Raw genomic sequence first — 13,971 nt, 5'->3', positions numbered from 1 at the left:
TTCTTTACAGAGAGAGTGGTGAGGTCCTGGAACAGCTGCCCAGAGAGGCTGTGGATGCCCCGTCCATCCCTGGAGGTGTTCAAGGCCAGGTTGGATGGGGCCCTGGGCAGCCTGGGCTGGTATTAAATGGGGAGGTTGGTGGCCCTGTGTATGGCAGGGGGTTGGAGCTTCATGATCCTTGAGGTCCCTTCCAACCCTGGCCATTCTGTGATTCTGTGACTGTGTTGGCCCCATTTTTGGGTTTTAAGTGACACAATCATCTCAATTCCCTGTGGAAATTCCACTCAGAGCACAAAGGAACACAGCCTGGGCAAGATGTGCAACCCCAGGGTACAGCTCCAGGGAAGGACAGAGCCAAGCTGTTCCTGCAGCCCATAACCAGCTCATTCTTCATTCCCTGGGCAGGGAAAGGTGCATTGCCTCTAAGAGTGGTGCTGCCAGACGTTGCACCACGCTGCACCGTACAGCTCTCATAAGGCATCAAAGCTTTGCAAAGAAGCACGGGACTGCAGCCCACCATGCTGCCTGGCGTAGCACAGCCAACTCTGACACGTTCAGCTCAGCGGTGCAACCTCCTGTTCTCTACCTTTCGAAGCAAGCCTTACCTTTGTTCCTCTTGTGCTGAAGGACAGAGGCTGGCCTCAAGGAGGCAGCTACAGCAGCAGAACCCGGCCCAGCAGCAGCCCAGTCGTCGGGCTGTGCGAGTGCTGAGCGCTGCCTCCCGGTTCCCAAGAAATGCATTTCCCACATGAGATGTGGCTGTGCTGCCATTGGTTCAGTGACCGCTGTGCAAACAAGCTGAGCACTACAGGTGTGCTGTAACAACTCAAGTTTTACCTTAACTGGCATCCATTAACATAACAGCAACTGAAAAAAATAGGGCCACTTGGGGTGGCTTTTTTTCCTTCCACCACCATGCACCAGCTCGGCCCCCCCCCCCTTTGTATGCCTTTACCTCCCACACCCCCACAGCCCCACCACCCTGCAGGCCACCGCTCCGCTGCTGCCACCCACCAAAGCCACAGAGCCCACAGCACCCCAGGGCTGGGACCAGGGCACCCTGCCTTCTGCCTCCCCCACCCCACCGTCACCCAGCAGGGCGGTCCCACTCCTCCTGCCCCACAGCCAGAGGCTGAAAACCAACAGGAAAAGGTAAAGAAATGACAACCCCCACAGGCAGGGCTGCCTACAAACCACCCGACGTCAACAGCCTCAGCACCTGAGGCAGCGGCTGCTCCAGCACCGCCTGGGCCGCGCGAGGAGCGGAGAAAGGAAGCTCCGTGAAGGCCTTTTTAAGAGAATTTTATTTGAGTGGTTCTTACAAAGATTGTTGCAATATGAAAGTCTTTGTTTGATAGAAATATCAAGCTGTCTTGTCAAACACACTGAAGTAACCCAAAAATATATTTCAGAGCTCACAGAGCTTAAAAAGAGCAAAGATTATATGCAACCAGAACAAAACGTGTTTCTGTATTTCCTGCCCACCTTCAGACTCCGCTGAAATCCTTCAGCTACTGCACGCACAGAAACCTGTCCGGAAATGCAGAGATGGTTTTGTTTGGAAACGTAGACACACCTCACACAGTATTTACAAAGAAACTTTTACAGATAACATTAATCAAAAGTTACCATCGAGAAATAAAACCCTCCAGTCCTTCCATTCTTACCCTCGTTCAGCACAGCGCACTGAGCGCCGGGCCAGGTCAGCTTCCAGCAGCCTTTCCAGTTCCCCTTTATACACAACACTAAATATGTCCCTTCACAGTCTCTACCTCTGATATTAACCTCGAGCAGATCACCTACATTTAGTGAAATGTCAATTGTAATTGCTGCATTAAAAGAAAGGCTCGTGAAACACTTAAAAATTGAATTATGTCCCATCTGCCTTTTACAGAGAATTTATTTTCTATGAGCTACTTCTCAGTTCCTACAGATCACCTTAGTAAATGTACAAGAATTACAAGGCAGAACAAGAAGTCAACAGCTTTGTATACAGTGGAAATGCTAGTTAGGGAGAATGAACACACTGCATTTCTGCTTACTTCATTTTATTTTAAAGGTAGCAGGAAGTGTACACAAAATGACATTAAATCCTTTCCTTTAGTTTTATCTAAATAAAAGATAACTCAATCTTCCTCCAAAAAATAACTATGTACAAAACTGACTAAATCCATCTTCATCGTCGAACGGGAACCAGTAGCTGGGTTGCAGTCATGGAGTCTGGGAACAGGCTGTGGTACGTCGGGAGAGGTACGTAGGCTGCTGTGATCATTTTACCTGAACAGGAGAGCAAAGCAAACCCCAGTCAGTTTCTGTCCAGTCCCATCATCCATGAACAAATGCACATTTCTACCACAAAAATGCATCTCCTCACCTGCAAACCATCTCCCGTGCAACGCGCTCACAGCTGCGGTGGCAGCAGCAATGGAAGGACATTTCACATACACGTTGCCCTGCAACACAAAGCATTGCACCCTGTTACGTTCCCTGCAGTCACTTCCTCTGCACGGCTGTAATGGAAGCAAACCTTCCCCCGAGCTCCAGCAGCACGGCAGTGAGCACACAGCCACAGCCTTACAGATGCACATCTTCATACCAACGGTGCTTTTAGCAACATCTGCTCTTCTAATAAGATTCTGCAAGCCAGACCAAATGCAAGCCTGATGTATGGAAAACAGCAAGCATTGCTTACTTGCTCCTCATGTCTGAAGTGCGATCTAACGCTTCCCAACTACAAAATCCCAAGTGAAACGGAAGCACGAGGAGTGTGGTTGCCTTTCTGCAATCTGCCATCAGAGAGAACTCCTACAGAGCAGCCCTGCTGACCAGGACTTGGCGCACTGGTGGGTGAAAAGCTTAATGTGAGCCTGCAGCGCATGCCTGCAGCATGGAAGGCTGAGGGTGCCTTGGGCTGCATCTGAAATGGGGGACAGCAGGGCAGGGAGAAGGCTGCCCCCTCCTACTCTGTCCTCATGAGGCCCAATCTACACTACTGCATCAGTGCAGGAATGAGGGTGGTCCAGAGGAGGCCACGAAGATCACAGAGCTGGAGCATCTCTGCTATGCAGGCTGAAGGAGCTGCAAGTGTTTAGCATGGAGAAGAGAGGGCTGCGGGGAGACATCAGTGCAGCCTTCTGATATTTAAGGGGAAATCATAAATAGGGGGGGAAATCCACAAGGGGAAGTAGTTCTAAAATTGAGGAGGAAGGTTTACATTAGATGTCAGGGGGAAGCTTTCACTGAGAGAGGTGAGGTGCTGGCACGGGCCGCCCAAAGATGCTGCACACTGCCACATCCCTGGAGGAGCTCAGGGCCCGGACGGGGCGCTGGGCAACCAGGCCTGGCACTGGACGTAGGGGCTGGCAGCTCCACCTGTGGCAGAGGGCCAGAACTTGGTGACCCCTGAGGTGCCTTCCAACCCCAGACATTCCAGGATTCTATGAAATCCCAGCCACCACCAGCTGCTCTAGATGCAACAGCTTACAGGTTAATTTTCAGATGGACAGCGCAGGAACTCTGCGCCCAGCGACAGCACAACCACCCAGCACTTCAAAGAAGGCTGATGCCCCAAGTATCAGTACATGAACTTCAGAACAGCCCAAGGTGCTCACTAACATGAATGAATTAGGAAATTTGTCTTTGCCACAGACAGCTGGAGCTTTCTATCTGCAGACTAAGCACTAGCCCAGGTTGAAGCAAAGTACTGCGACATTCGCAGTCAAAACCTGCAGAACACACACAAGCCCACAGCAACGTGTGCATTTTTAAGGCTACACAGTTAAATAAAATACTACCAGTAACTGCTGAGCCATGATGCGCTCAAGCCAGAACAGGTTTTAGAAGAGAAGTATGTATCAATAAGAAGAACACAGCTCCCTTCAGCAGCCTTCTCCAGCCTGCACCCATCTTTTCCATGGTGGTATCACTCCTTCCCAGGGGCTCCTGCAGTCCACCACGGGGCAGTGAGCAGCTGATGCTCGTGGGCACTGAGGAACACACGGCTCCGCTCTCAGCCTCCCCCCGCACAGACATCCCAGCTGCTTAAACCTCTAAATGGGACACAGCAATGCAAAGCTTTAATTTCCCTGGAACACACCACAGACTGCAAGAGCCAGGAGAAATGTACGTATTCAGTTGGGACAAAGATCTTTTCACCACACCAATGATGCCTGCACTGCTGTTACCGACAGCCCTCAGAGCCACAGGTCTGACTGTCTGGAAAACATCCCCAAAAGGCCAGAGATCAGAGACCAGAAGTGAGGTCATGTGATGAGAATCTAAGCCCACAGAACAGCACAGCTGAAGTTTATGTTCAAACAAAGTATTTCTAAATAGCAGTGGGTATTTTGTATCAGAGCCGTCCCTGTGTTAGACTTAAAAATGGATTTCACACAACCTAACGAGTGTGTGTAAAAGAAATAAAATTACAGCTCCCTTATGAATTACAATGGGCCAAATTTGCAGCTCAGAATCCACGTGCAATGTCAAAGGCTTAAAAGTTAATAAATATGAAGTCTGCAATAGGACACTGCACCCATGGCAGTCACAGACCGATGTGCCACGGGAAACATTTCTACACCCACCAGCCCAGCGGTTCAACACAACCCTTCTCTGGGAGAGTGAAAGTCTTAGCAAAGACTGCATGCTGCCTTATGGATTAGAAAGCAGCTTATGGCAAATGTAACACCTCAACAAGCCATGTGAAAGGCTCACAGGTGAAAAGAAACTTCCACAGAAGCAGCTCAATGGTAGATGAAGGTCTCCACCAGGGTCACACTCCTACCTAAGCAGCAACTGGGAGGGACAGCAGCATAACTTCCAGCCCGTCACCCTGGCAGAGCACTCTGAAGGCTCCATGGTTGGAAATGAGAATGTGACAGTGAGCATTTTAATACAGGACTCCAGTTTGAGGTGTGGATTCCATAGGAAAGGAGTTTGAGAGTTCATGTCAGCAATTCATATGCCAGGAATGGAAATTCAGGGGAAGAGATGATTGGTCTGGGGGCTGCACAGGCCAACTGAACAAGGGAGAAAACTTCCTTAGCGTTTTTCAAGTGCAGGCGTTCAAGAATCTCTTTGTTTGAAAGGCACTAACCTCCACAAGTACCACTTCATTACGAAGCCTTCAGCAGCAGCTCCCAGGACGCAGGTCCCCCCACTGCCCTCAGCACGGTGGCAGAGCCCTGGCTAACAGTGCTGCTGAAGACAACTGCTCCCAAGGACAGGACCAGGCACATTCACTGCAAATCTGAATCTGCTGCTGCACTGCGACCTTTGTGCTGAAGCTGAAGTCTGCACTCTGCAGCAGATGAAGAAACTAGAAGCCCCTGGCTCTTAGGAAATGCACAGTTCAAGGAAATGCCAGAAGTAACAGGCTGCTATTCTCCAGCCTGCATCCCACAGTAACTTCAGCTGTGGAAATTTGTAAGAACAGACTGCAACACCAAAAAAAGTGACGATGACCCAAAATAGAAGGGAACTACATTCTGGAACAACTGCTAAGCACGTTCAGGGCATTCAGACTCAGATCATTAGATTCAGATTAGGGGGAAAAAAAGAGTTTTTGTAATGTTCTCTCTATACAGAACAAAGCAACAGAACTGCAGCCTGTTCAGATCAGTGCCCCCTGGAGCCAGGCATACCTGAGCTGAGTTTTTGTCTACATAAATGTGGATAACTCCTCCATGTTTGTTACATTCCTCAATCACGTCATCTTTAATTTCTGTATCCCAGCCAGCTTCTTCTTCACTGCAGGGGGTGGAAGAGGAACAGAATAGAAATGGAAACATTACTACCCCCACTGAAACCCACTTCACAACCAATCCATCCATCCAAACCCCTCCCACCTGCTGCTCTCACTGGTTTCTCACACGTCATCAACAAAAGCTGAAGTGAAACTGCAAGAGGTCACTTACGTTTGAGGATTAAACATGTTGGAAAGCTGGAAGCACTGTGTTGCAAGTGGTTGTACAGAAGCAGCTGCAGCCAAAACTGTTCAGTGGGGAAAGAAAACACACTAATCAATCTCAGAATTCTCGACACGTGGCTCCAATTTAAATGTGGAGCTTCCACCTACTCTAAAAAAATGATTATCTGGCACAATCAGCAACAGTTCTAACTGAACAGACAGCTGAAGGCAGGAAGCAGCGCTGTGGAAAAAGCCAGAGTAGCTACAACTGGTGCCAGAAAAAAGAACCCTGCACCACCACAGAGGTGGATTTGCAGTGTAAACAAGTCTCCACACGTGAGCACTGTGTGCATCCCAGCACCACCCTCAGCCGTCCTTCAGCCCAGCAGCCACTGCAGGGCTGCCCCACACCTCACTTCACAGGACTGCCGTCCATCCCTGAGAATCCTCAGGGTTTGTTCTGTGCAAACTGAAGGATCCTTCAAGCACACATCTGACCTTTTGTAGAAACACGCAGTGCAGGAAGCACTCGGCAACTGATAAAACTTCAGCGCAGCTCTGTGTTCTCTCAGTAACCCAACAATCACTGATTACCTGCTGTTACCAATCACCACAGTGCATCTTATTAACGTAGCACTGTCCAAAAGCAGCTCTCTCACAGGCTGTAAGCTTCTGTTTGTTAAGGTGAAACAGGCTGCTTTCTCTCGACACATGTAGAATCAAGGGGGACAAAGGCCGCAACGTAAAGACTAATTGAGAGACAGCAACCCCAAGCGCCCCATTTTCTCATCTGATTCTTCCAGCCCCTGCCTTTAATGCAGGGGAAAACAAAGCCACACCTGAAGCCCGACTGCCCCATCCCTTGGGCTGCCCCAGGCCCAATGGAGCGCTGGGAGCCACACAGCCATCCTGGGACTCGGGGATATTTCCCAGCAGCATTCCCAGGGCACGCGTCAGTCAACGCTGATGCCATGGAAAAGGCCAAGTATTCAACAGGCTTTCTGCTCTTTGTGGCCATTAGTCAGCACAGTTCCTACAGACAGCACAATTCCTCAGGCTGCAGGCAATCTGGCAATCTCCACATCAAAAGCATTTCACTTAGAGACAACATTCGCAGCACACAAGGCACTGGTGACAAGTTATATCAAAGTCCAGGTTACCTTCATTCTGCTGAGAGAGTCTTGTTTGCAGATCTGAGGAGAAATACACAGAGGTTAATTAGCACATTTGTGAATGTTACCATACCTGTGTTGTACCTGCCAGACAGATTGTTTAGCTTGTGCTTTTGTGCTCAGACCTTGCTCAAAAATCTAGGCCTGCTCTCAACTGCTCCTATGAATAAATTTCCCTGTTTCCAGCTCCTCAGCTGGGATATTCTGTACTCAGGATATTCCATAACCACGTAGGTAAGCAGGAGTATTTCAAAGAGAAACAATGCCTTAAAAGGAAAGTGAGACATGACTGTGCCCTTTAGTTTAACACAGTTCTCACCTTGTCAGTAATGTGCTTCGACTTTTAAGTATTTTCTTTTCCCATGAGAAAATAAAGCAATTCCTGCAGGCACTGAAAAATTGCTATCTGAACTGAAAGCATTTCAGCACAGTTACCCAACCACCGTTCTGACAGCAGTCACTGTATTTATGTCAGAGAAACACGGTGCTATTTCACCTGTTATCTCTTCACCACAACACGTTCCTTTGGTACTCTTCCATTTCAAAACATTTTCAAGCATTCAGAACATGTAATTTGTCACGTAAGCATAACAGCTGTCCCTATTTGAAGTAACAGGGCAGAAGAACACAGACTTCCCAACGTCTTATGACTTAAATACTTGACTCAGCTTTAGAGTAGCAACAAAAAGCTTAGGAACACTGGAAACGAACTTCACTCATGTTTCAATTTCTCAATTCTCACCAACACAGGGAGCCAGAGGTTTGCAGTGGGTCATCATCACAATTCACTTCTTTAGAAAGCTGTGATGACATGATGGACCACTTGGAAACTCGGCGAAATTGGCTGACACCTGTCTGGTATTTTTTCCCCTCCAAGCTCTGCTCCAGAATGCTGGCAGAGGCAGTGACACCACTATGGGCAGCACAAGCCCTGGAGACACAAAGGCCTTCCAAACGACTTCCACAAGAGAACACACACTGGGAAAGCACATAAAACACAGGATTAAAAGAAAGCTCTGAAGGCTGAGCTACATCTAGCATGTTCCTCATCTGGCTTTTTACCAGGAAGGAATGCTCCACTCCACCAAGAGAGAAACCCCATAACGGGGGGCCGTCCTAGGGCACATTCTCTACAGAAGCCCACGAGATCCACACAGAAGTGCCCAAATCTATCATCTCACCATCTGTTCTGGTGATGAGGCACTGGAACAGGTTGCCTGGTGAGGCTGTGGATGTCCACTCCCTGGAGAGGCTCGAGGCCAGGCTGCACAGGGAGAGGCGTCCCTGCCTCGAGCAGGGGCTGGAACTAGGTGAACCTAAGGGTCCCTTCCAGCCCAAACCATTCTGTGATTCTATAAATAATTACCAAGTTTTTTGGTTAAAAAAAAAAAAAAAAAAAAGTGTTTGAATAAAATAAAGGCAAATAAGCAAAATCTCTTAGATCTCTCTAGTTAGATGAGGACAGACTTCTCCCTTTGCACCTCTGACATCACTTCAGCTGCACCCACCAAGATTGGCCATTGGGACCCTGCAGCCCCATCCTCCTGTGCCCAACGTGACAGCTCCACACAGAGCCCTCAGCTCTGGGCAGGGCTCACAGACCTGCTCCATTTACAGAAGGTCACCAATCAATGCCTGGCAGCAACATGTTTCATACGTTAATTATCTGCCACTTCAGAAGCATATTCCTCCATCCATAAAAGCTTTCATTAACTACTTGAATCCTTCCTGCTCAGGACTGAAGAATGGATTTTCTCTCCAAATCCATTCCATTTTTGAACTCCACTGTCACTCTTCTAAGGCTATTCCTCCTTAGGTGCAGCTTTGAACAGGACGTGGACACTGAAGTTACCATGTGTCCAGGGAAACTCAGCCACGAGTACATCCTGTGTATTATCTGCAAGAACAGGGAGACCTCAATGACTCTGCACACGCTCAGGAGAGATACAGCAGGAATATCTACCCAAGCACTGCGTGCCTTAAAAGACATTGCAATATTACCTGCTTCATTTTCAAGCACAGCCAGCTTCAAGTGAACAAATGCTTGAAAACAAATGCCACGTTTCCCAGTTTTCTCATTATTTACAGCAGAACAGCAGATCAAATCTGCTGAAAAGAAATTCTGTCCCACAAAGTACATGAAGTGTTCTACGGCCTCCTGATTTTCCACTTTCAGACACATTTACCTAGAGAACAAGAAACAGACAGCTGTAGCTGTTTAGCTTCAGCTCTTTTTCCTGCTGGAATGCCCTCCATGTCAGTCACATCCAAGCTCTCAGGCTCCCCAGGTAACTTACCACCCCCCATCTCCAGTCTCATTCAGCACATACCAAACACAGGCAAGCAGTTCTTGCCACCAATTAGCAGACATGAAGCACATCACAGGCAGTTCATGCCCACTCCCTGACTAACCCAGGTTTTCCAACTCATCACACTTCTCACTGCCAGACACTGGTGCTGTGTCACATGCTCTGCACCTCTACCAGTTCTCAGCAGGTGCTCAGCCCATGGATCTACACTGAGAGCACCTCTGTTTACTCACCGTTACCTCGCTGTTTTTTGCCATTGTGAATCATGCAATATTTTATGAGATCAGAAACTGGAAGTAGATTTCAACAACATCCCATCGTTCCCAGTCTTATCTGGGGAGGAAAAATCCGCTATTTGTGTCAATCAGCTTCTTGTCAGATGTTCCCACTGCACATACTGCCTCCTTCTCAGAAACTTCTTTGGGAAGTTGATTACAATTCCAAATGAACAAATCAGGAGTTAGCAGAGTTTCGCTATCAAAGTCTTCCTTGACTCACAGACTGCTAATGCTTCCAAGCAGGTTTTCTGAAGGTATGCAGTATTTTAACCATAGCCTTCAGCTTGCCTGCCTTTAGTGTGACTTTTAAATGAACAAAGTGAAGTCAGAATAACAGGACTGGCAACTGTCCACATCAGGTTCTTCCTCCTTCCTTTTTTAAAGTGCAGGCAATTTAGACCTGATGTCCCAGCCATGTATGATATCACAGGCTTACAATATTTACTGATAACACTGGACACTGTGTCCCATATTTCACGTACTGATTACTTCACTAATTTGACAGGAGTCTCACTGTCCTGAACTGACAACAGGCAGCTCTTCTTTAGACCCATCCACCTCGAGATGCATTTTTTCATCATCCATACTCCTACTTGATAGGAATCCCAAACTTTATGACCAGTGTTCCCATTACAACCTGAGAGAATAAGCTTCTTCTGAAACACCTCAAGTACTTTTTCATTCAACCTCAGCCCTGCTTTTCTGTTGTCTTCAAGATCTGACAAATCTTCATCTACACTTCCCTTTTGCTCATTTATCTTCACAAAGTCTATCGTAACCTGACTCTGGGTAAGCAATTCTCATCACACCATTTACTAACAGCACTGCCTTCTTTATTGCCTTATTATCTTTATTACCCTTTTCCTACTCTTCACAGGCTCTGTGCTTATCCTGTATTTTTCTGGAGCTAATTACCCAGATCAGTGTGGAGCCCAATTTTAACAGGACTGGCTCTTCTCTCTGTAGGATACAGATCCAATATAGCATTAGCTTTTGGAACTGAAGAAACTTCTTACATCCTGTCTGCTCACACACTCACTCTGCTCAGAGCAGTTGACTTTATTTCCTCAGTTCTTCAACCACCACTTTTGAAATCACAAGCCTTATCCTTCCTTTTAAGCTTGAGCAATTCATGATCACTCAGTCAATGGTCAAAGCTATTCTCATCCATAACATCTTCATTACTTACCAAAATGAGTTTAAAATAGCATCCCTTCTTCATGAGTCAGTGAGTGTTTGATGAAGAAATTTGTCGGATATCACATCCAGGAATATCTGGGCCCCACCATTATTACTAGCAATTCTTCTCCAATCTGTATCAGGGAAGTTAAAGTCTCCCACAATGACATAATTCCTGGTAGTAATTTTCTCTAACAAGAGTAAAGAGATCTTTAATCCATAACCAAATCTCACTTTGGGGACAGCTCATGACTCTAAAAAGCTTTATCCTTCTCCACAGTTACTCAAATTGTACATAATTGCATTATTCCTTATGCACAATACAAGTGGAACAAACAGTGATACTCCTACCACCTTCATTTCTACAATTGCTAAACATGCACATTATACAAAAAACTTTGTTCAGCCTTAAAATTCACTCCTCCACAGTTGCATTGTCTCATTAATCCAATGCCATTCCAATGATTTAGATGTCTTAAGCACATTTGTGGCCTCCTGCTTCAGACACAGGAGAGAACATGATTACAGCTTGTTTTGTAACATTTTCCTCCTTTCTCACCAACCACACTTGTTCCCAAGCAAGGCTGTCACATCACCATCACCTACATTAAAGGTGATCTCATGCTACTGCTGTTCACCCTCCTTCTTTTGGAATAGTTACTCCTCTTCCTTGCCACCTGGTCTTTTTCACCTCTTTCTTCATTAATATAAAGAACTCGTTTCTCAATTCCCAACGTTCTGTCACTTCTCAGACCCCTTTCCTTCCACTTCAGGGGATATAAACTATTTCCTTTTTTTCTTTTCAGGACAGTCCAGTTTCACACATTTGCTCTTTTCAACAATGCACTTGAACTTCATTAAGGTGACTCAGGTGTACCTTAAGTCTGAATGCCTTCTGCCACTCTGCTGGAAGACAGAAATCCCATGCACGTGTTCTTTCTTTGTCTCCTGACACTTCTTGCAAATTCCAGCAGCCAGTTATCTGCAATATCCCTCAAGTCTTTTCTACTGCTACAAAGATTTGCCACCTTTTGCTTCAGTATTAAAGTCTCCTGTAAAAGTTACCTGAAGCCCTCTTGAACATTTTGGCTCAGGCCAGCTACTGAACTAGCAGCAGGCACAATCAGTTCTCAGCCTCATCCTTTCAAGCTAAAGTCTTGGTAATTCTTACAACAAAGCACACGAGCTACAGCCATTCCTCAAGCAACACCGTGACACCCTGATGTACAGTGTCCACCTCACTGGACACGCATCACACGATCCTAGCTACTGCAGTGTCCTCCATGGAGTACCAGTAACCTTCTTGCTCCTGGCACAGCTGACTTTTGTTTTGGTTGTTTTTTCAGAAGGGACTCTGTAGAGAGTCAATCCTCTTCCAGTTTTGAGCCAGCCACTTTTAACAGCCAGTATTTACACTGCAGCAGAACATAAATGCTCCCACTAGCAGTGGGAACAGTGAAGAGATGAAGGTCTGTAATGATTAAATGAACTACAAAGATTCAGCAGAAGTAATGCAAAGTGAAGCATATCCATCAAAGCTGACACATGCTGCCACTGTTTATTTGCCCACGGATTTGAGAACTTCCTCAATCTTAAGATGCGCTGTGGTTCTATGTTCCCAACTTAAAAGATCACAAGATGCATTTCAGCACTTTGTCTCAAAATCATCAAGTACGACCAGCATTTTGGGCAAATAAGGAGGCGATCATTTCTTACCTGCCACAGCCCCAAATGCCAATGACCCACTCATCTGCAGAGCCTGCTGTGCAGCCGGGGGAATCTGCAACCCAGTACCTGAGCAGGAAGCACCAACACATTGATTAATTCAAGCTGCATAAAGCCACAGGATTTTGCAGACTCCCTGTTCATCACCATACATACCCTCTGCAAGTCTTGCCATCAACTGAAGGCGACCAGTTGTTCCCAAGTCAATTCCAGTTCGTTCCAACTCATCGCTGTCCAAAAACGAGCTAGCACTGGAAGCATCAGTGCGCTCAGTTACATGCCCAACTTTCATCGGCCTGCCAGCCAGCTCAAATCCATTGAGCTGCTCCAAAGCCTTTTTGGCACACTCTGAGTCTGAGAACTGCAGGTGGGAAAAACACAAATTCAGAAATCCTGCCAACGATATTTAGCAGCATTCATCGCATCAAACATCCACAGCTACAGAAACGTGGAAAGCACTGAGCATAACAGCAGCTGCTGCAACCTTAAATGTGATTCATATTTTCTGCTATAGCCAAACACAAGCAAGGCAGACTATCTACTTTCCTCTATGCAGGGTATGTACTATTGTTGAAGCTGGACAACACAGACACTGCAGTCTGTGGAAGGCATGGCTGTGGTCGCCTTACAACACCTTCCCAGAGCAGCAGTCACTTGCATAATTTCTAACCACCACGCATCTGCTGGCTGCTCTTGCAAATGATCTGTGTCAGGACGCACGCCCAATCAAAAACACGTGCTTGCTGTCTGTGTTAAGACATCATATATTAGCTATGAAGTCTGTTTCATTGGTCTCCAAGTGCCAGAGGCCTCTGATGTTGCTTTCATCACAAATTGCTCCGTTCACAAAATTAGGTATTTGAGAGCCAAGATTAAGATGTTTTTAACCAAAAATTTCAGCCTCTGGAATTTGATGTCACCAAAAAAAAAAAAAAAAAAAGAATAAAAATCTGTAATTCCATGATTTCAATGACACTATGAGAAAGTCAGTGTTGGCAGGTGTACTCGCCCGCCAGGAATAGCACTGCTCTGCAGGCACTGACCATCAGCTATGCTATTCCTATCTGTACACGTGCATCATTTAATCACGTCACCCACAGAGAACTGGCAGAAAAAAACAGACCACTGCTGCACATCCTGCAACAGAAATTTCTAAGCAAGGTTTGAGTAACCTGCACTGCTGTGTGAGAAGGTTACGCTCAAAGCTGCCCAACAAGTCTGGTAACCCCACTCATACCGTAATAAATCCGTATCCTTTGGAACGTCCAGTTTCACTATCCATCATCAGCTGAATACTTTCAATCTAAAAAAAGAATAAGCCTGTTTACAATCCAACAGTTTGGAACAGAACAAGATATCAAATAACACACATGTACAGCCCTGACAAACATACACATATT

General features: G+C 46.5%; 1 protein-coding gene across 6 annotated transcripts in view; it reads right to left on the bottom strand.

Annotated features, from left to right (window-relative positions):
* Positions 1–1,286: 1,286 nt before the first annotated feature.
* Positions 1,287–13,971, bottom strand: part of RBM39 (RNA binding motif protein 39) — a 28,785-nt gene continuing 16,100 nt past the window's right edge. For 3 of the 6 annotated variants that reach the window (XM_042886703.1, XM_042886702.1, XM_042886704.1), the window contains 8 exons: positions 13,809–13,874; positions 12,728–12,932; positions 12,563–12,640; positions 7,069–7,101; positions 5,916–5,991; positions 5,643–5,748; positions 2,375–2,453; positions 1,287–2,277 (listed from right to left, as the gene is read on the bottom strand). In XM_042886703.1, the coding sequence (XP_042742637.1) occupies positions 2,177–2,277; positions 2,375–2,453; positions 5,643–5,748; positions 5,916–5,991; positions 7,069–7,101; positions 12,563–12,640; positions 12,728–12,932; positions 13,809–13,874 (744 nt within the window). In that variant the 3' untranslated portion in view covers positions 1,287–2,176. Of the gene's footprint in view, positions 2,278–2,374; positions 2,454–5,642; positions 5,749–5,915; positions 5,992–7,068; positions 7,102–8,064; positions 9,267–10,856; positions 11,038–12,562; positions 12,641–12,727; positions 12,933–13,808; positions 13,875–13,971 lie in introns of those variants that run through there. The other 3 variants (XR_006181567.1, XM_042886705.1, XM_042886706.1) reach the window with 3 other exon arrangements.

This window comes from Lagopus leucura, unplaced genomic scaffold, assembly GCF_019238085.1.
Source record: "Lagopus leucura isolate 7727_CA_CO unplaced genomic scaffold, USGS_WTPT01 Super-Scaffold_100060, whole genome shotgun sequence".
In the NCBI taxonomy this organism is placed as follows: domain Eukaryota; kingdom Metazoa; phylum Chordata; class Aves; order Galliformes; family Phasianidae; genus Lagopus; species Lagopus leucura.
Note: the sequence above shows the minus strand (reverse complement) of the source record. Positions and strands in the feature narration are given on the sequence as shown.